The sequence below is a fragment of the Megalops cyprinoides genome, chromosome 4, assembly GCF_013368585.1.
Source record: "Megalops cyprinoides isolate fMegCyp1 chromosome 4, fMegCyp1.pri, whole genome shotgun sequence".
Taxonomy (NCBI): Eukaryota; Metazoa; Chordata; class Actinopteri; order Elopiformes; family Megalopidae; genus Megalops; species Megalops cyprinoides.
Window position 1 is genome coordinate 6,619,194 of NC_050586.1, and position 20,406 is coordinate 6,639,599.

The 20,406-nt window shown below is 42.0% G+C and overlaps 2 protein-coding genes and 1 non-coding gene across 3 annotated transcripts; all 3 read left to right on the forward strand.

Annotated features, from left to right (window-relative positions):
• Positions 1 to 1,551: 1,551 nt before the first annotated feature.
• On the forward strand, positions 1,552 to 10,997 carry p2rx7 (purinergic receptor P2X, ligand-gated ion channel, 7). The gene is made up of 13 exons (XM_036527286.1): positions 1,552 to 1,699; positions 2,067 to 2,214; positions 2,331 to 2,402; positions 2,517 to 2,589; positions 3,070 to 3,166; positions 4,385 to 4,465; positions 5,074 to 5,215; positions 7,682 to 7,818; positions 8,414 to 8,504; positions 8,905 to 8,970; positions 9,077 to 9,181; positions 9,345 to 9,452; positions 10,212 to 10,997. The coding sequence occupies exons 1-13, from the start codon at positions 1,581 to 1,583 to the stop codon at positions 10,695 to 10,697; spliced, it is 1,725 nt and encodes a 574-aa protein (XP_036383179.1). The 5' UTR covers positions 1,552 to 1,580; the 3' UTR covers positions 10,698 to 10,997.
• On the forward strand, positions 7,881 to 7,954 carry trnai-aau. Its single transcript has one exon. It is a non-coding gene; the product is annotated as a tRNA-Ile (tRNA).
• Positions 10,998 to 11,386: 389 nt separating the features above from the next.
• p2rx4b (purinergic receptor P2X, ligand-gated ion channel, 4b) lies at positions 11,387 to 20,046 on the forward strand. The gene is made up of 12 exons (XM_036526142.1): positions 11,387 to 11,529; positions 12,854 to 13,001; positions 13,670 to 13,741; positions 14,335 to 14,407; positions 14,860 to 14,956; positions 16,200 to 16,280; positions 16,440 to 16,581; positions 18,084 to 18,220; positions 18,607 to 18,700; positions 19,416 to 19,481; positions 19,733 to 19,883; positions 20,039 to 20,046. Exons 1-12 carry the CDS (start codon positions 11,387 to 11,389, stop codon positions 20,044 to 20,046), a joined length of 1,212 nt encoding a protein of 403 aa, XP_036382035.1.
• The last annotated feature ends 360 nt before the right edge of the window (positions 20,047 to 20,406 follow it).

The following is a 20,406-nucleotide window of genomic DNA, read 5'->3' on the forward strand; positions in this document are numbered from 1 at the left end:
ATAACTAAGGTTATATTGTCAAATATCTAAAATATTATTTCCTAATTAACCTCTTAATGGACCTTACCGAATCACTGATAAGACCAAAACCTTTTAGTCAGTTACTAACTAGTAGTGCTACAAACAACTAGTTGACACTAGTTAGCTAGTTAGTTACTTTCTGTGAAACATCCCAGTAAAATGCTACCCTCATGAATATGTCAGTGTTAACCAATGCTGGTCCTGGAGGCACACCATATTTGCTGGTTTTCTTTGCAGCTGAACTCCCAATTTAGTTTGATAGAGCTGTTGATTGAATATTGATCTTTGTCTAACGTTTCTAAATTTAACTTGCTTAAAGACACGTGCCATTGGAAGTGTGTCTATGTCACTAAACAGGTAGTTGTCTCTCGAAATGTATATGTACGTATGTGCTCGTTTGAGCACATTTGGGGCAGCTTTTTTTTTCGAGGCCCAATTGAACATTTACTTACTTTTCATCAATACCCGTCTATGTCTCAAACTTGTTTGAGAGGTTCAAATGCAGGGTGCTTATAACGGAGCATATAACTTTCAACAAACCACATCTGTAACACTACAACCTATAGCCTTGTCCAGGCTAAGGGATGTACCGCCACCTAGAGGACAAAACGATGAAACGGCTTGTACATTATTGTGTGGCATGATGAATGGCGTATTAGTGTGCTTAGCTCATTCACTGGGGAATGTACAGTGCATATATTTGTTCCTAATGTCAGCATGCGGTCTACAGCCTGTATCAGCTTTACATATATCGGAGTAACTCATCATCTTTGTCTACCATTTCTACACCTGTGATGTTGGCAAGTACTCTTCTGATGGGTGACTCACGTCATAGTCTAGAGTGTGCGCAGTCCCGCAATAATTATAAGAAGGGACCAAAACAAATACATTTAGCTTCGGACAGTATTCGACATCGCTGTTCAGAATACACTGATGAAGTTAGGCTCCTTCACAGAGGATGCACACGAAAAGGCCGAGGCTATGCCACGCTAGTCCTCTGCTCCACCCTGCTGCTAGCCCCTGGACCGTGCCAAACCATCTGCCGTATTGCGCAAAACCGAATTAAGCTTTTAGCGTTACAAGGCAGCACAAGGGGCTTGACTCAATGCCTCATCCAGATGCGGTGACAATTCTTGCACAGTTCTTTCCGAATACCCTCAATGAAAGAGACCTTTGTGACAGCGCCAGTGCGTGTGGGAATCGAAAATTACGCTGCAGGGCAGTTTTCGAAAGAGTTTGCTATTTCCACTTTTATGCTGTCTTTTTAAATCGGGAGAGTAGCTTTCATATGTAAATCTTACGCGTATATGTGGATGTAACGTAATTGAAATGGTTATATTTGGTTAAACGGTTATATTTTACGACATTAACAAGGCTCGCATCCACGTAAACAATGTACTTGTAGCGGAACGGAGAGTCTGGCCAGTCGCGCGGGTCGTGCACTTGGAACCTCCTCGAGCCATGTGACTCGGGACGGAGACTCAGATTGCACAGGGAGGCAGAAGGGGTGGACAGAAAGGCGAGCGGAGATTTCCTCGCCCCGTCAAATATTTACTACTATGCCGTGCAATCTGAGCGACATCTGTGAATATGAAACTAATAAACTTGTCAGAATACAGAGTGTTAGGCTCGGCTCGCTGAAATGGACTCTAAACGGGGTCATTTTGATGTTTATATGGTAAGTCGGTGATTTTAATTCCCGTCTTGACTGTCAGCTGGTGCGTGGTGCACTCCCACACATTGTACCAAATCAACAATGCAGTGCGTCTAGTTCGAAAAATATGTAACAAAGAACGAATCCGAACATAATCACTGTGCAAACAAAACTTATTAGCACGTAAATGATAGTAACTGCATTCGCGTCCCCATTTCCTCATAGAAAAAAAAAGCTTTTAGATTGCTTACAGTTGGGTTGTAGGTATAGGTATTATGGCAAAAAGTTTGAGGTTACTTCATGCACTAATGTATATTACATATTTGTTGAGTTACAGGGATGTGTTTTTGTTAATTTTCGTAAATAATGTATTTACTAAATCACTTCACAGCATCATGATGTTCTGGAATAAGGAGTATCAGGAATATGACCTGGTGGTCAGCTCCGTTACTACGAAGGTTAAGGGGGTCGCGCTGACGAACGTGCCTGAAGTTGGGGAGATGCTGTGGGACGTGGTGGACCACAGTGGAATATCCCAGGTAAACTCTAAGGTGACACACGAGTGTCAAAGCTGTGTGTACTGTTTAATGACAGATGTGTGCCGTGGTAAGCAATTCTTAAGGGCTGGCATTCATTAAGAAAATTTTCTTTTCAGGACAAGAACTCTTTCTTTGTGGTGACCAACGTTTTGGTCACAAAGAAACAAAAACAAGGGAAATGCCCAGAGGTAAGACAGTGGGCCAGAATATAAACCCCTCAAGCGATGATGTCACAATCTTCACAATGACACGTGATGTCGTCACTGCTGGCAGCCAATCACTGAAGTGCCTGTGAATTACAGGAGCCACTGTATGGGAAAGTGTGCCGCACGGATAAAGACTGTGAGAAGGGCGTGTGGGACCAGCGCAGCCACGGTACTGTAACTGGTTCCTCCTCAGACTGTGAAGATGTGAGTACAGTCCTGCAGCTATGGGCCACTGAGAACTCAGCGACAGGGATGTGTGGAATGTGTACCCGACATGCTGATGTATGATGGTCGACTCTTATCTGGTTAACTCTTAGCCAGGCTTGAGGCAGGCTTAGTGTCTGGAGAAAATACAGAGGGGTGCAACTCCAATCCACGGTGGTGCACAAAAAGTCAGAAAAACTATGTAGACATCACATATAAGGAGACAACTAGGGGTGCACTGAGGTCCTTCTGGGGGTGCAATGCACTCCTAAGCACCTCTGTAACGCTGAGCCTGCTCTTAGCTGCCCAATAGGATCCATGCATAAGGCCGGCATGTATCCAGTGAAAATGAATAAGGCACTAAAGGTGCCCATCAGTTATTTTCAGTGTGCATCCGCAGTTTTAATTTGACGTCATTTTTGTAATGGATTTGCTTCTTTTGCAGGAGTTCAAACGGGAACCTGTGTGAAGTACGACCAAACAAGGAAAACCTGTGAAGTGTCCGCGTGGTGTCCTATTGAGAACAAGAAAAAGCCCCACAGGTATGGGTACACCTCTTTGGTCCATAGGACTTAGGTCAGTGATGAATTTCCACACCTCACTGTGGACCAGTGTATATAGGAGTGGGATAACCACCTCAATAGGTTAGGATGATAACATCCCATGAGTTACTCCATTCCTGTTATAAATGAGGATGGAGTTGGTCTGCAGATGTCCCCTTGTCTTAACAAAGGACACACACTGTCTTAATCTATCTTGAGTTGACATTCGGTTGTATTTGGGTTGCTTTTTTCTTTCATTTATTTTTGTATGATGCATAAACTGAATCTCCTTACTCTGACAGACAGACAAACAGGTTTTTGAGTAGCTCAGTATGTGTGTGGAATCAGTCTATTCAGGTCACTGGTCAAATTTTGGGGAACTTAGCTGGCAAGTGTCACAACAGGCCTCAAATAACAAACAATCCCTTGTATCTTAGCAACATGAGGGGAGGGTTTCTTTTTTTACATGACTCAAGCTGTCTGTATTTGGGCATTTCTTTTGTACTTAGAGATGTCGCTAGGAATCACCTCTTTGTAGCCATTATTTTTATTAGAAATTAGACATTGTAAAATTATCGCCTTGAAAATGCAGCATCAGATGTTATGAAACTATTAGTCTAGTTGTTCTTTCATTTTAAAGGGCATAACCTTTCTGGGTTATAAATACAGTTTCATTTCCCTATTGGTAGAAGTATATGCAATCCCTGTTCGACCTACACACCATTTTAGATTATTTACTTAGACAAGCGTTGCGGGTACCCCACTGAAATGGACACATGAAATTCGCAAGTTGCATGGCAGAAATAGCAATTCAGTTTTTATTTCTGTGGAATGCCATGATAAATATGTGGAACAGCTTACAAAATGCAAAAGATCCCAGAAATATTTTGGCATATTTCCAAGTTGCAATGCAAATGCTTGGCTCTTAGAGAAAACAGAGGAATGCATGGTGCAAGTATGGCTCGTGCTGTTTGTCTTTCTCTTTTAGTAAGAAATTCTAACAAGATTTTATGATTTTTGCAGTTGACAGAAATTAAATGACAGGAATGTTGTATAAGAAATGAACAGAAAAAATAACCCTTGCTGATGTTAGTTGAGGACATTGTGGTTAGATTGGATCAGGCCCTGTGAGGGAAAAACTTTGATGAGGACCGTGCAGATTCAGAGATGGTTTCCTGCAATGTTCCACAACATTAACATGAAGGTTCTCCCTCCAAGGCCTGCTCTTTTGGCATCTGCAGAGAACTTCACTGTACTTATCAAGAACAACATCCGATTCCCAGCCTTCGGCTATATAAGGTCAGATTTCTTATGTTATCCCTTGTGACATCAGACTTGTCGTATTTGTTTTGAATCAAAAGGGTAAAAGTAATAAGTTAGAATTCAAATAAATGCTCAGACAAAAAAAATTATATATATACACATCTTGTTTGTCTATGTTGATATGATGCTCTAAACTTAAATACATGCAAATTGCCAACGTCAGGTATGACTTGATCAAAAGGAAATGGGTGGTGGTCTGCTGGCTGCTGAAAAATACCTACCTTTTCCTAAGGACTGCAGCTCTCTTCCAGAGTTCAACTCTGCAAAAAAGATTGAAAATTATATTTCCATATAAGCCTAAACTTGTGAGACAACCTTTAAAGAGGTCCGGGATGTTCCTTTTGTAAATCGTTTAGGTTTTATTTGTAACAATTCCCCCAAATAGCATCCCCTTGAATAGACCATATTTGTGTATTAATATAATTGTACATTTGAGTTCCATCATCTTTGCATGTCTGTTTTCTTTTGGGGCTCTGTCATAATTACCATATAAGGTATAAATGTTAAATGTCCTCACTATGGTGTAGGAAAAAAAAAACAGGGGCAGAATTGCTAACACTGATGGAGGCGTATGTTTTGGCCAGGAGGAACATTCTACCCGAAATGACGGACACTTACCTCAAGAGGTGCACCTTCAACAGACTCACCGACCCTTTCTGTCCCATCTTCCGCCTGGGCGACATCGTGCAGGAGGCCAAAGAGAACTTCTCCGACTTAGCAGTGGAGGTGGGGGTTTTCCTAATATGACAACATCTCAAAACTTTTTACTCAGTGGGATCTCCTTTGTCTCTACCAAGAGATCCCTAAAGAGAAAACACTGGGCCTCATTCATCAAAATGTTTGTAGAAATGGTTGCATTTTGTTCTTGGGAAAGGTGAATGAAAAATCCATATAAGATTCATGAATTGTGCGTAAACGCTAAAATATTGTTCTTACCCTTGTTTGTACGCTGATGAATGCCAACTGGTCTTAAATTAGATGCTCATGCACATTATCTCTGGTCAGCATAAGTAAACGCCTCAACAATCCTATATAAGGACATTCTGACTTCTTAGTCACAAGTATTTTCTCTGATTCAGAGATGTGAACAGTTCTGGCAGAAGTGGAAGCAAGAAAAATATCAAATAGTTTGCCTTTATCTTGACAAACAATGAAATTTATATCTGACTTATAGAAAGTGTGTGGGAGTACACAGATGTATGCTGGGGATAAAAAGGTGCATGGATATGTGTAATTCGTATTTTTACTCAGAGATGCTTAGTTAATTCAATGCAAGTGTGAAAATTATTCCCTGGAGAGATTCTGGCATAGGGTCATCTGATGGCAAATGAATGCCATCGTTCAAGGCAATATTGTGCAGGACAAAGCAGGCCAGTGTCATCGTGCAAAACACATCTGTTGGGTACAAAAGCATGTCTGCTATGTCCAAACATGTCCACCAGCCTTTTAGCACACCACTATTGCGCTATATCACCAAGCGAGTGCGTGTATGTGGATTTATGCAACCTCCCATGTTATCTGCCAGCAAGGTCATTAGGTTTCAGCACATGACAATGTCTAATAGAGAGCAACTCTGATGAAGGTCATTTGACCGAAACATTTGCTAATGTGAATGTGTACACTTCAACTGCATTTACTTTATTTCTTTTGGTTGGATTTTGACAATAATGGTGTGGGACTTTTCCTTTGTATTTTAGATTGCACCCATAGAAAGCTATGCACCCATAGCTGAGTTTGGTGTTTACAGAATCAAACTTATAACATGTAACCTCTGTTACCCACAGTATAGAAAGGTTTGCAGTTATAATTAGGCAGGTTAATTAATTGCAGTATAAATTTACAGATTAGATTATGTAGTATATTTGTGTGCTTGTGTATGTGGTTCGAGTGGTCTGGAGCAGACGTGAGATTCGTTCATATGTAGGAACAAGTTCAAGGTATGACGAAATTGATGAATGGCAAAATGTTCATCATTTGGATTGTATGCACGCTACACACACAAAAATGTGTGTATACATGAATAGTGGATCTGGCCTATTGAGTGTAACGGTCAAAATCAACAAAGTGCAGAGGGTCATCATCTGTAATTGACAAACCCAGGAGTGGAAAGCCCCAAAAAGCCATCGAAGGAGGATGAACATCCTTAAGGAGCAGAGAGTAAACCAGCTGTTGAACTGACAGCAGAACTGGCAGAAGGCTCAGGTGTCAGTCACGCCTCAGGGGAACGAATGTCACTCTTCAAATCAGGTCTTAAGAAGCAAGAATGCTTCAGATAAGAAAGGGGAACAAGGCTAAAATGTGCACAAAGGTTTTGTTTCCTTATGAAACAGAGCAGAAGAGCGTGAAATTTTGAAGACTTTTGCACAAAAGTGTACCTGCTGTTTTCCTGGCTTCGTCTGTAAAAGGGCCCCCTGAGTATTGTTTACAATATGATCAAAGGTAAAGCCTTTTTTTCTAAATGCAATGCAAGGCATCTTGCAAACATATTCCTCCTTTGCAGCTGTTACCATTAAAAGCAAAAAACTCCCTATCCTTATTCATACCAGACTTAAGAACCTTTACAGTGTGAATTTAGAGGAGAAACCCTGATTGTAACAGAACTTGAGTTTGGCTCACTGTGACTCCCTGCTAATCACCTGATTACAGTAGGAGTGTGGCCTGGTGGTTAGGGCTTAAGCTGTAACTCAAAGATGGCAGGTGGGGAAAGGACTGTTGTGCTGTTGAGGTACTTTAGATAAGGTGCTTCTGTGAACATCCAGCTGTACAAACAGTGTGTAAAATCTTTGGGCGGAGCTGTTGGCCATCCTCCACCACTGACTGAAAACCCACCTCTTCACGTTTTGGATCCCTAACCTGTTCATAGCTCAGACGATTCCCGGATTCTTTGAATTAATGGTGTATTTGCACATTTGTTGTGGCACTTAAGCATTCACAACAGCACCAGGTATCGCAGCTCTGTGTAATGGATTAACACGTGGTTGCATGTGGTCTGTTGTACCTTTGTTTTACATAGCACTGTTGTACTCTTGCCGTATAAGCCATTTAGGACCAAAGCTTCTGCTAAGCCACTAAATGTAAATGCAAAATACAAGCTATGTCTATTTCCCTGGATAAGAGCTAACTAAATGAGTAAATGGTGTAATAATTTTGGTGACCAGTACAGCATGTTGCAGTACTTCTCTCTCGCCACAGGGGGGAGTCATTGGGATCCAGATAAAGTGGGACTGTGACCTGGACCGGCTCTTTCACAGGTGTCTGCCCACCTACTCATTCCGCCGGCTGGATGAGAAGGAGAGCAACCGCACCCTGTACCCAGGGCTTAACTTAAGGTGAGAGAAGGAGAGCGCTGGGGTCGGAGGAGGCCCGCATTTTCACACCTGTGCTCAAATGTGGCCGGTTAGCTCAGTTGGTTAGAGCGTGGTGCTAATAACGCCAAGGTCGCGGGTTCGATCCCCGTACGGGCCAGTGATCTTTTCTTGGGGTGGCAGTGTAGCTTAGTGGTTAAGGAGCAGGGCTCGTAACTGAAAGGTTTCCAGTGCAATTCCCCACTGGGGCACTGCTGCTGTACCCCTGGGCAAGGTACTTAACCCACAGTTGCTTCAGTAAATAAGCAGCTGTATAAATAGATAACACTGTAAAAACACCATAGCCAATGTAAGTTGCTCTGGATAATAGCATCTTCTAAATGCCAACAAAAAATTTTTTTAAAGGAAAGTGAACCTGGCTGCTGACCTGAGAGTTTATGAATGTTTTTGATGTGCTTCACAATAAAGTTCTCTCTGATTTGTCCATTGTAAGAATGGTTAACAACTTTCTTGTCCTATGTGGCCACTTCTTAAGAGCACTTGTGACTGTGAGGTATTCAAGATAAAAACATGCTCATTAGGACCAAGAGTGACAGTAATAGAGGGCTTGTCTTGACAGGTTTGCAAAGTATTACAGAGAGAATGGAGTGGATGAGAGGACTTTGTTTAAAGCGTTTGGGATCAGGTTTGACGTGATGGTGTTCGGAAAGGTTAGTGTGACTCTTGTGTGTGTCGTGTATGAAATGAGAACTGTCACAGAATCAGATGTTCTTCCCCGTTTCCATTGCAATGAGTGTCGTCACTTTGCAAAAGTGAGTCATTGATATTCAGTGTATGTAACCATACTGTGTTCAATCAATGCTTTGGATGATCTTGAATTAAATATTTAGCTAAATTTTCCACTGCATGCACATTAAAAATGAGAAAAAAATACATTTATCAATTTCTTTTTTATGTAATTAAAAATGTTTATTTAAATAAAGAAATTCATCATAAAAAGCATTCCTGCAAAATAACATTATCTAATAACTTTGATCGAAGTTTAAAGGTCAAGCAGGTCTGCATAAGGCAGAGGACTGCTCTTTAGCTATTTTCTTTGTCTCTCTGAAGGCAGGAAAATTCAGCATAATCCAGCTGGTCATCTATATTGGATCAACTCTGTCTTACTACGCTTTGGTGAGTATGGTGGTCTTTGCTTTGAAGTGGCCCATGTGTCGAACAGGAAGTATGCGACGCCAACGCTAATGCTGATGCTAACGACGTGAACGGTGTCTCCCTCCAGACCACGGTGTTCATCGACTGGCTCATAACCACCAGCTGCTACTCCCAAGAGGCCCGGCAGAACTACTCGGAGAGGAAATTCGAGTCTGTGCGGGACAGGAAGCAGGTACGAGAGCGTTCATTCGGAGGGGATTGGGGGGGGGGGTTACAGCGGTGTGTCCATCAAACCATCATTCATTTGCATCAACGCAAATGTGAGGCCGTATCTGAACCCTGTATGTAAATGTGAGGTGAGCCGTCAGACAGTGGTGCTGTTCTTCTCTGCCCAGTGCCTGCTTTGTGTCTCCTTTGTGGACGAGGATCACGTGAGAGTGGTAAAACGACCAAGGAAGAAGAGATTACAGGAGGCGAAGCCCATCTCTCTCCACCCCCGGATGGTAAGACATGACTGGTGTCTGATCCGTTGCTCATTTAGTGTCTTTTGCATACCGGTGAAAAAGGCATGACAGTGCATGACCGTCACATTAACACCTGTCATCAGACGTACAGTGCTGGACACAGAAAGGCAATCTTGAGTTCTTCTGCAGAGGACACAAGTTTTTTGCTGTCCCGCTGTATAACTGGATAAAATTGTAACCTATGTAAGTCACTCTGGATAAGTGTGTCTGCTAAATAACAATAATGTAATGTTAGATGATGTCACAGATGTTCAACCATTCACTTGTTGCCCAGATAGACCACTATCCAGCAATCTTTGACCCATCATTTTTAATAAATGGAATTTTAGGACCCAACTCCAAAACAGTAGCATTCTCAGGTCTAATACAAACCCCCGAGCCAGGAGTATTTCCTGCAGATATGTTTGATGAGTGAAACTGTGAGTGTTTATTTTTTGAAGCCATGACTATTAGCTCTGTTGCACAGTTGGCACAGTTTGCTGGTTATTTCTCCAGTCATCAAACAGAAACATTTATTTCCTCAGTCCCTGGACACATTTCCTCTGAAAAGGAAATCACTTGTATAGTTGTATCCTTTAGCTGGTTATTGTGAACCTGAATAGACTGAACCAGCCAATTCCACACCACTTTGGCCAACCAAAACCACTCCTGGGTTTATTCTTTTTTTGTTGCTGTGTTGCAGTGGATGTCAGGTCGTTTGTTTTAGGAAGGGTGTGTGTATTTTTCCCCTGTTCTCAGGACGGCGTTCTGAGCATGCGGGTTTTGGGGGGCGTTGTACAGAGCCCCCCCGGGCGTGGCACGACTGAGTTGCGGGAGGTTGCCGAGGCAGACCCTCCGACCTGGTGCCTCTGCGGGCGGTGTCCCCCCCGCTCCACCCCCCAGGAGCAGCTGTGCTGCCGGCGTGCCCGTGGGAAGTGCATCACCGCCTCCGCCCTCTTCCCCCGGCTCCTTCTGAGCCGCCCCGTCCTGGAGACGGCGCTGCTGTACCGGGAGCCTCTCCTGGACCTCCCCAAAGGGGACCCCGCCCGCCCACTCCGCCACTGCGCCTACCGCCTCTACATCGACTGGCGCATCGGGGTCCCGCCGGCGGGGGCCTATCCGGTCATCCCCAGCTGCTGCGTTCAGCGAATCAGAGAGCAGTACCCCAGCCAGGACGGGTGCTACAGAGGCCTGCCGCCAATCAGTTCACTGTCCTGCAACTCTAGTGCTGAGACAAATGTTTAAGAACCGGCAAACGCTGGCGACAGTGACCCCCGTTGGGTTTAGGGGGTACGGAGCTTTCTGGAGGCCTCCGTCACTGTTTCTCTTGAGCAGTATTATTATTTTGAAAGGCAAATAGTGGCATTAAGTAACATTTTTGTACCTTGATCTGTATGTGCTGTCTTGGCCCAGTCTGCAGTCTTAACATTTTAACATGTTTTTTTTTCCCTTCAGTGTTTTATTGTTTCTAACTTTCCCGTGTTACTGTGTGCATTTTATTATTCAGTAACTAAAAACGATTTAAACAAAACCACTTGGCTCCTTACTGTTTCCATCAGAGTTTTCATGGGTTATAAAACATTATCATAGTCCCTTGAATGTCATTTTATGTGCCGTTACCACTTGTATTATTTGCCACCGTTTTTATACAGTCAGTATTGTTTTGTAATAAAGGCTTGGAAATCAGTATTCTTGATTAACGTGTGCGGTGTTGTGTGTCAACGTGCAATGCTGTGGTTTCAAGCGTAAATACTGGAGTTTGCAAAGGAGCAAATGACCGTTAAAAACATTGTGAGGAGCGAGAGCGAGAAGTTCATTTTAATACGCAACTCATGCCGTTAAGAGCTGCAGAGATAACGGCGGAGGGACGCCTTTAAGTATTTGGAAGTTGTCTCACCTGTCATTTTGAAAGCTGCACGGGGGTTGCCACCGACATGGCTCGTGGTAACGGGTGCTGCAGCTCGTTTTGTAAGTGTTTCTTCGAATACGAAACAGCCAGAGTTCTGGTGATCCAAAACAAGTGCGTGGGAACAATCAACAGACTTATTCAGGCATCCATCGTCAGTTACGTGATTGGGTGAGTTGCGCATGCAAACAAAGGCAGTCCTTACAAATAGTTTTTGCTGGTGTATTGGGGCAATTTAGATGATTCGGAAGCCGGTAAACATCAAATGAGTACGATGTTACTTTTTTCTTCACAAACAGTTCACCGCAACGATGAACAAAATTAGAGCAATTTGCATTTTAAAGTCAAGGACAAATAATTGGATACAGGTCGCCAGAGATGATACATATAGCTGTGTATCACAACACAACACAATGTTCCCCGGATCGTTCTGTCATTCATTACATTACATTACTAATGATGTTGAAAGTTTGCAAAAAATCTGCTTGAAAATGTAGTTAATAGGGATCATTAGGCAAAGTTAAACAACGAACAGTAAATGAAAGTTGAACGTGAACATTTAATAATAATAATAACAATAATAATAATAATAGTATTTTTAATAAGTTAAATTATTACTACTAATAATACATTTCTAGGCTATATTAATAAACTTTATCAATAACATATTTATTTGTTCAGGTCGACTTTAGAGGACCTGGATTACAAGTGCAAAGGACAGACAGCAACAGACACTACACCAGCCGTATTTATCCCAAAGCGACACGGAGTTTTAAGACGGGACAGAGACTTACTATGTTTTAGAAGCTTTGCTGCATTAAAAGCTTGTAGTTTTGTGCATTGTCCAGCTGCTGAAAAAGTAGTCAAAGCGTTATTATTGTCTCCGAGTGCTGGTCTGTACAGCGTATAGAATGACCTCGTTCCTGATGTTGGAACATACTGCCTTGAGAGAGAGACGAGCGTTGCATTTATTAAGGGCCCTAAAGTGGTAAACGCAGAGTAAATGCCAATTGCCAATAATCCCAATAATGCAAATGATAAAAATGTTATGTAAAATCTCTGGGTTAGACAGCACGTGCTCTAAAGGTGCACACCTGTGGAATACTTTATATGAACATCCAGAAACTCATGCATGTGCGTGGAAAATCTAACAGAAAAGGTAGATTAGTACACAACGATATTTACAGTAATCTAATAATGTATAAATTTAATTTGTGTGGTTGTTAAATGTAGCAAACAGCTGATTGACTCTCAATCAGGCCTTTTTTTCGTGTTTCTTTTTTCTTTATATGTAAACCAAAAAAGGCAAACTGTTATTAGGAACTAGTCAAGAAAATTATAATATGTGCATCTGAACAATACATTGTACAAACTGTCAATGTTATATTTTCCCTTATCTAACAATTAGATCAAATGAAATCAAATAATAAAGTAAAAAAAAAAACCTAGATCTGAACTGTTGCTTAAATGTCCCATGTCTTGCCTCACCTGCCAGGTACGTATGTGTGATCCAGCAGGGTTACCAGGACACCGATTCTGTCATCAGCTCTGTCACCACAAAGGTGAAGGGCACCGCCTTGGCCAACACCTCTGACCTGGGTGTCCAGGTGATGGACGTGGCCGATTACATCATCCCACCTCAGGTACCTGGAGTGCGGGACTCCTGGGGTCACTCTCAACACCCCATCTTCCTGTTCAGTGCTGGCTTCCTGGTAACCAGGGTTGGGCAAAAGCGGTGACCAGACCAGCCAATGGCATAGCTTGGTCTGATTTCAACATGTTTCCCTGGGGTTCTTGGAGAGAGAGAGAGAGAGAGGGGGCCCTGGAAAGCTTGTATTGATATTTTTCTTCGTTCCATCCAAAATCCTGAACACATTAATTTGATCAAATGCCATGTATTATGATGATTTCATTCAGATGACAAACGCTGAATGTATTCCACAATTTACAGTTCAGCGAAATCCACAGGCAGAGTCAATCTGATGGAAATTCTCCTTGAAGTGTGGCTAAAGTCAAGATAGTGTGAATTCAGCGTTTGACCTGAATTCAGACCGAAAAATATTTTTTTTCCTTTTCATGCAGAACAATATGACTTTTGCAGTCAAGGACATCAATGAAATATATTTTACAAATAATGAAAAAATAAAATTTGATTTTTATTAGTTTTCTGATTTGGGGAAGACAGGTCACATTGCGATCACAGTGAATCTAACCCCTTGAAAATCTCTCAGAATCCTCACAGGAAATGACACAGACATGTTGTGAAGTGAAACATCTTCCGAAGCCTTGTATTTTTACTCTGTTTTGACAGATGGAGAGTTCTTTCTTCGTTCTGACAAACATGATCGTCACCCCTAACCAAACACAGACGACCTGCCCTGAGGTAGGACACCTGCAGTAAGAAGCCATAACAACACCATATTTTATAACTCGTATCAAAGCGTTCCAGTTTACCAGCAGCCTCTATGATAGGCAGTTCTATCATTTCTGTCACATACGTATTCATTCTGTGCTGATTTTAACCTGTTCATTGTGACCGTGAGAAGTCACTAAATGCATAATAATCCAGCATAATGTGACTGGGATGCGACTTTAAGGTTGCATTGGTTGAAGTGAGGTATTCATTCTTAGAGAGTTGCTGCATCTAAGCACATTTTTGCATGCAGTCACTCATTACAGGGAATGCTTCAGGAATCTGAAAGAATGACATGCATTATAGTATTTTATACCAGATAGTGGTGCCCAGTTAACATACAGTATCGTGCATGACAGTGAAGGCCTCACTAATTTTAAAGAATGACACACATTATGGTATTTATACCAGAGAGTGGTACCGTGTGAGTAAGCTGTTTATTTGATATTTTGCTAAATTATTAAATTGACTGACTGCAGGATCAGTTGTTCAGTCAATACACTGGGTGAATGATTTAGCAGCTCAATAAGCCTGAGGTCATTTTGTCTCTGTTCTTTGTTTAGCTCCCAAACCCGTCCACCATTTGCACTTCAGACAGCGACTGCACCGCTGGGTTCAGTAACCCCCGCGGCAACGGTGGGTCAAAGTTTGCCCTTTCAATCGCACCAATATCACACATGCACTTTCTGCTGTGTTAGCATCGTCATTAATTCATTTTTGGCTACCCTATCCAGATCCCTTTACTTGTGTGGCCTATGTTGTATTGTCGTATTGCACGAATGAACCACAATAGTGAAATTATTGAAGCATGTAGTATTATTCAAAGCTATAACTTATCACAGCACTGTCTAAAAGGCTAATGCAATATGTTCCAATATGGTCAGTTGTGTCCTCTATGTACCATTGCTCATGCATCGTTATTTGGCTGCACTTTCTTCTTAATTTGGTAATTTACTATCATTGGGCAGACTTAAACCCAAAAAATTCTTACCGTGGATCCTGTGCTCTGCATATTTCTAATGCTAAACAGCAGAGAAATAAATGTTTGGTCCAACATTTCATTGTCTGATGTGTGACTTCTTCGTAAGGAATCCAAACAGGAAAGTGTGTGAATTATTCAGACACTATCAAGACGTGTGAAGTGGTGGCTTGGTGCCCGTTGGAAATAGACACAAACCTGCCCAAGTAAGTGAGTGATTATATACTGCACAGTTATGAAAAAAAAAAACTTAATTCAAAAGGTATATTAAGGTGCTCCACAGCTGTGAAAATGTTGTTAAAAAACAGTGCAAATGCATGTGGATTTGTGGATGTAAATCAAAATATTGTATTTCTGGAAATAATGTGTGTTTCATATCAAAGGAGCCCTTCTCCAAAAAAAAACTATGATTGGCACAGTGGTTTAAGCCAATGAAATACTGAACCAATAACCTGGACAGATATAATAGTTTTCAAGTTTTAACACTAGGGGTCACTGTATGACTCTTTTCTCTTTCTCTAGCCTCTACTGTCCCATTATTTATAGTAGACAAATGAAGACAGCTTTGGTCATCATTTGCTGAGTAGTTTAACTGGAATTATGATATATCAGTGTACTTCCCATTCAATCACCCAATTAAATATGATAACATAGTTAAGTCATAGGATTCCTGACAGACCACAAATTAAAGGTGTAGGACTGAAAAGAAAACCCCAAAAAATCCTGGGCACCATTTCGGTCAATGCAACAGACCTTTGCAGGTATTACTTTAACACACTGACATCACATCTGCTTTGTATGTACAGTAACAATGGTAACTCATGGTAGTGTGTTTGTGTGTGTGTGTGTGTGTGTGTGACAAGATAAACTGGCACACTTATTGTTCTGCTCCAAGAACAGCTGAGCACAACTGAATTAAAGACAGCTGGCAAATGCTGACCACCACATGGGCTAAATACAGCCCATGGCAGTTCTAGCAGGCAGTTCCCCGTTGGTGGAACGAGCTACCAAAGCCTATAAGAGCAGGGGCGTCCCTCTCTATCTTCACGAATCTCTTGATGACTCACCTCTTCCGAACTCACCTTCTCGCCTAACATACTAACATTTCTAACCCTCACCTTATTGTGTTGCACTTTATCTTATAGCACTTATCGGTTCACCTTTCTGTCTGCGTTGTCTTGCTTTATCCCTTACAGCTCCCTTAGCACTTCGCGCCTACTACAAGGCCTCCTTTCATACTGTAGCTTGAATGTATTCCTTGTATTGTAATTTGGATAAAAGTGTCTTTGGATAAAAGCTTCTGCTAAATGAGTAAATGTAAATGTAAATGTAAAATACACAAGAAATAGTTTGGAGCTTTAACAGTGTGGAAGTGTGTGAGTTTTCTTTCTTGTCGGCTGTGCTGGTCTGTTTGCTGTTCTTAAATAACGTCCTCTCTCACCACCACAGGCCCGCATTGCTAGCAGGAGCTGAAAATTTCACCGTTCTCATAAAAAACAGCATCCGATACCCCAAATTCAACTTCAACAAGTAAGCAGCGTGTCTTCGTTTCCTCTGGCTGAGAGCTGAACCGCTTTCCATCGGAATGAATGAGATGAAGTGTTACGGTTTGTGCTCATCGAAACAGGGCATTGAAGGCCGCTGTGTGAGCTCATTAAAACGGAGGACTCTCTTTTCTCTCTCACTCAGACGGAACATCCTGCCCCATATTAATTCCTCCTACCTGAAACGCTGCACCTTCGACCGCGTCACCAACCCCCACTGCCCCATCTTCCGTCTCAAAGACATCGTCACGGAGGCCGGCGAGGACTTCCAGACCATGGCCGTTAACGTCAGTTCTGGCCTCTTTACTGATCTCCTCCCACCTTCCCTGACCCCTCTCATGACTGACAGAACGCAGAGAGATTACTTATTTCATAGGAAGGACACAGGAGAATAGTGAAGCTCTCTGCTGCAAAGAATAAAAAAAAAAAAAAAAAAAACATGGTCGGGTAAAACAGTCCTCAAAGAGTCAGTCCAGAACACATGCTCTTTTTTGTCATTATCACTATGCGCAAGGTCTGTTGCTTACAGAAAAAAAATATTTGCATGAGCCTTCTGTAGCAAATTACAAGTGAAGTGTTACCTGCACAGAGACCTCCACAGAGACACAGTTCTGCAGGGTGTGTTTCAAAGCGTGCAGAGCTTGTGGTCTTTCAGAGTATAGAATGTAGGAAAAGCCATTCTGATTCTCATCTCACCTTGGTGCCAAGCTGTATCTGCAGACTGCCTCAGAGGGCAAGTCTGGCTTTTAGCTTCATTGAAAATTTTATGATTCAGTTATGATTCCACGCCAAGTTAAATCAAAATAGTGTAGCAAACTGACAAACCGATTCACTTGACTTATGAAGCCTAGCCAGTGAAAATATTGTCTTGCAATATTTGTGAATATTGTACTTAGTAATCTAAGTAGACAAGCTAACTGATGCAGAAAATATCCACTGACTAACTGGAGATTTGTTTTGTAGACCAGAATGCATTGAGAGTAGGTTGAGTAAACTGTTGACCTGCACATAACCTTCTCTGTAATGCCATAGAGATCTGGATGTAAACCTATGACTGTATGAACTATAATCCTCATACCACTGGATTTCTGAACCTTAACTGGCCCTATACTCGCAATTAGATCAGCCGTACTCATTGGCTTTATACTCTCCTCTACTCAAATGATCAGTTATCTTGTCCGATTGAGAGCAATCTGGCGTGATAAAGAGGATTTGTGAGACCTTAATCCATAAATGTGTCCTCTCCTTGTCCCGGAGAGCTGTGCTGGCTGATTACTTTCATGAAAGGGAATAATTGGTTAAAACAGGAACATAACACAAATAACAAACAACCAATCCCATAAATGTGGCACCTGCAGGACCTTTCTAGCTCTGAACCTGAGATTTGCTGAACTGGCACTTTCAATGCTGTCATGCAGTGTACATAATTTTATGCCCAATCAAAGTTTTCGCCTCCCGCATGTGATAAGTGGACTTCCAGCGGACTTTCAACTAATTGAAATTACATGAAATTACATTAATTACACTGTGGACAATGCATGTTGCCAAGCCAGCGTTTGCCAGAGTTTGCCAGAGCAGTGCACCCTGTAATGAAATAACACAGAGACACATCCACAGACAGAGGCATGCATGCACATGTGCAGGTACATATGCACACATGCACATACCCATGCATGCAGCCATACATGCATACACACATGCAGGCATGCACACAGGCATGCTGGCACACACTAGGGCATACAGTTGCACATGCACGCTTGCTTACAGGCACGTCCTTTTATCTTCCCAGGGCGGTGTGATGGGGATCCTGATCGACTGGAGCTGTGACCTGGACCTGTCGGAGAAGAAGTGCATCCCCAAATACACCTTCCGCAGGCTGGACAACAAGAACCCCGACAACAACGTGGCCCCCGGGTACAACTTCAGGTACGCAGGTGACTGGTGCCATCATCGAAATCCAGTGATGAAACAACGAGTCCTGTGGTCCACTGCAGGTGTTGTAGTGCCCCTCTGAAACCTTCCCCTGAGAAGAAGCTGATCTGAACCATGAAACTTACCTCTGGATGGAGACCTGTGCTTGGTGTTTTGTGGCTTGTAGCCAGCGATTCATTCAAATGATTTTTGTGATTGCTATCGACACAAGTCATTGCCTATATTTATTAGTCGTAGTGCTCTGTGGCTCACGTGAGGTACAGTTTATACAGTCAGTCCCGTCCTATTGAATGAGTTTTCCATCCCTGTTAAATATATTCCACAAGGGTGTGGAGCTGAGGATTTAACTAGAGTTAAGACGTGTCCCCCCCTCCCAACAGGTTTGCCAAGTATTATAAAGATTGTGATGATACAGACACAAGAACACTCATCAAAGCTTACGGGATCCGCTTTGATGTTATCGTTTTTGGCAAGGTGAGTCGTTATGTGAATTTAATATAAATGTATATAAAGAAAATTTCTCTACACATACCCCTGGAGTCAATGAAAACCACCAAATCACCTGAGGGAAATTTAAAAAAATTAATCAACAAAACTCAACTCTTCTCTGATCAGTGCTATGCTGCATTTCCTCTCAGAACACCTTCATACTTTTGAGCTGAATCCAGGAGTCATTTTAATGGAATCTTGGAAGGTTTACATTTATTGACTTTCCCTTCAGGTGACTTCCTGGCTCTGAATCCAGGAGTGGGAGGAGGGTGTTCAATCTACCACAAAGCTTTCATAATGTATCACTTCTTTGTGTCACTTTTAAGAAATAAGGAAAAAAAGGTTGTATTAATAATGAAAAAGGGAAGTGACCCTAAATGTAATCATTCTTTTTTAATCACTATGGCTAAAAGCTGTGTGATAGATTGAACTGCCTCCTAATCCACATCAAATAGCACAGTTGGAAATGCACACACATAAACAGTGTTGCCAGATGTTTGAGCAGATTTTAAGCCAAAGTGCTCTCAAGATCAACCAAATAGGTCACATCACAATGGAAGACAAAACCTCTGTGGAGACATCAGGAGCTTTTAATTTTAATTCAGGGTTTTATGGAGAACAGCTGTTTAAACCAAATATGTTTAACAAAAAAAAACAAACAAACTAGTAAAAAAAAATCCCTCCTTTTTCTGGGCTGAAGGCTGGTAAATTCGACATGGTGCCCACACTGGTGAACATTGGCGCAGCACTTTCCTTTCTCAGCTTGGTGAGTACTAAAAATGGAGCTACCATTTAAGCCAGGAAGTGATGTCATGCCACAACTTGTACTTCTTTAACCAACAGAATGCTGGCCTTCAGCCAGGATGCTCCCTTTCCTGTAGAGATGTCAGCCTGAGTCTTTTGAATGCTGTGTTTTAAACTGAAGGACTTCTTAAGTCCCTTGAAGGCTAGTACAAGTCTTTAGGATCTTTAGGTCAGTCATGTGATGTGCACTGACGGCAGTTTTTTCCTCATTAGGTGAATGCTGTCTGTGATTGGGTCGTCCTGACTTTCCTGACAAAAAGAGACTACTACAGCAAACATAAATTCATATATGTGGATGAAAAGGAAGATACGGTGAGTGAGATGTGTTGTGAGGGACTGTCGAATGCCACCCTCTCCTTTGCTAGTCCGGCTGATGGGTTATTGTTGAATGTAATAATCATCTGCTTTAGTAATCTCCACAGATGATTATTACATTATTGCACACCACTATTACATTATTATTATTGGACACCTTGGGAAGATGTAAATAATTTTGCTCATGTTTTTTTTGTCAAAAAGCTCTCTGAAGGAACCATGTATGGTACCCAGTAAAATACATCAACTGAAGAGAAGTTTCCACACATCCAATGAGAAAAGGGATCCAAAGAGCCTATCCTGGATCCTTGAACCCCCACCTTCCAATTCTGGGCTCCACCCACAAGTTTGACTCCTTCAGTCCCAACTCCATCCAATCAAAAAATCATCAGGCCTACTGTGTGGCTTCACGATTCCACTCACATAATAAAAAACAAGACAAAATGAAAAAAAACTCTCCCAATGAATGACAACTTATATTTGCTTAGTAGATGCTAACCCCAATAAAACGAAATAGTTCCAACCCCATTTTAACCACACAATACTCCGAATGACCAACACCTCTCGACTCA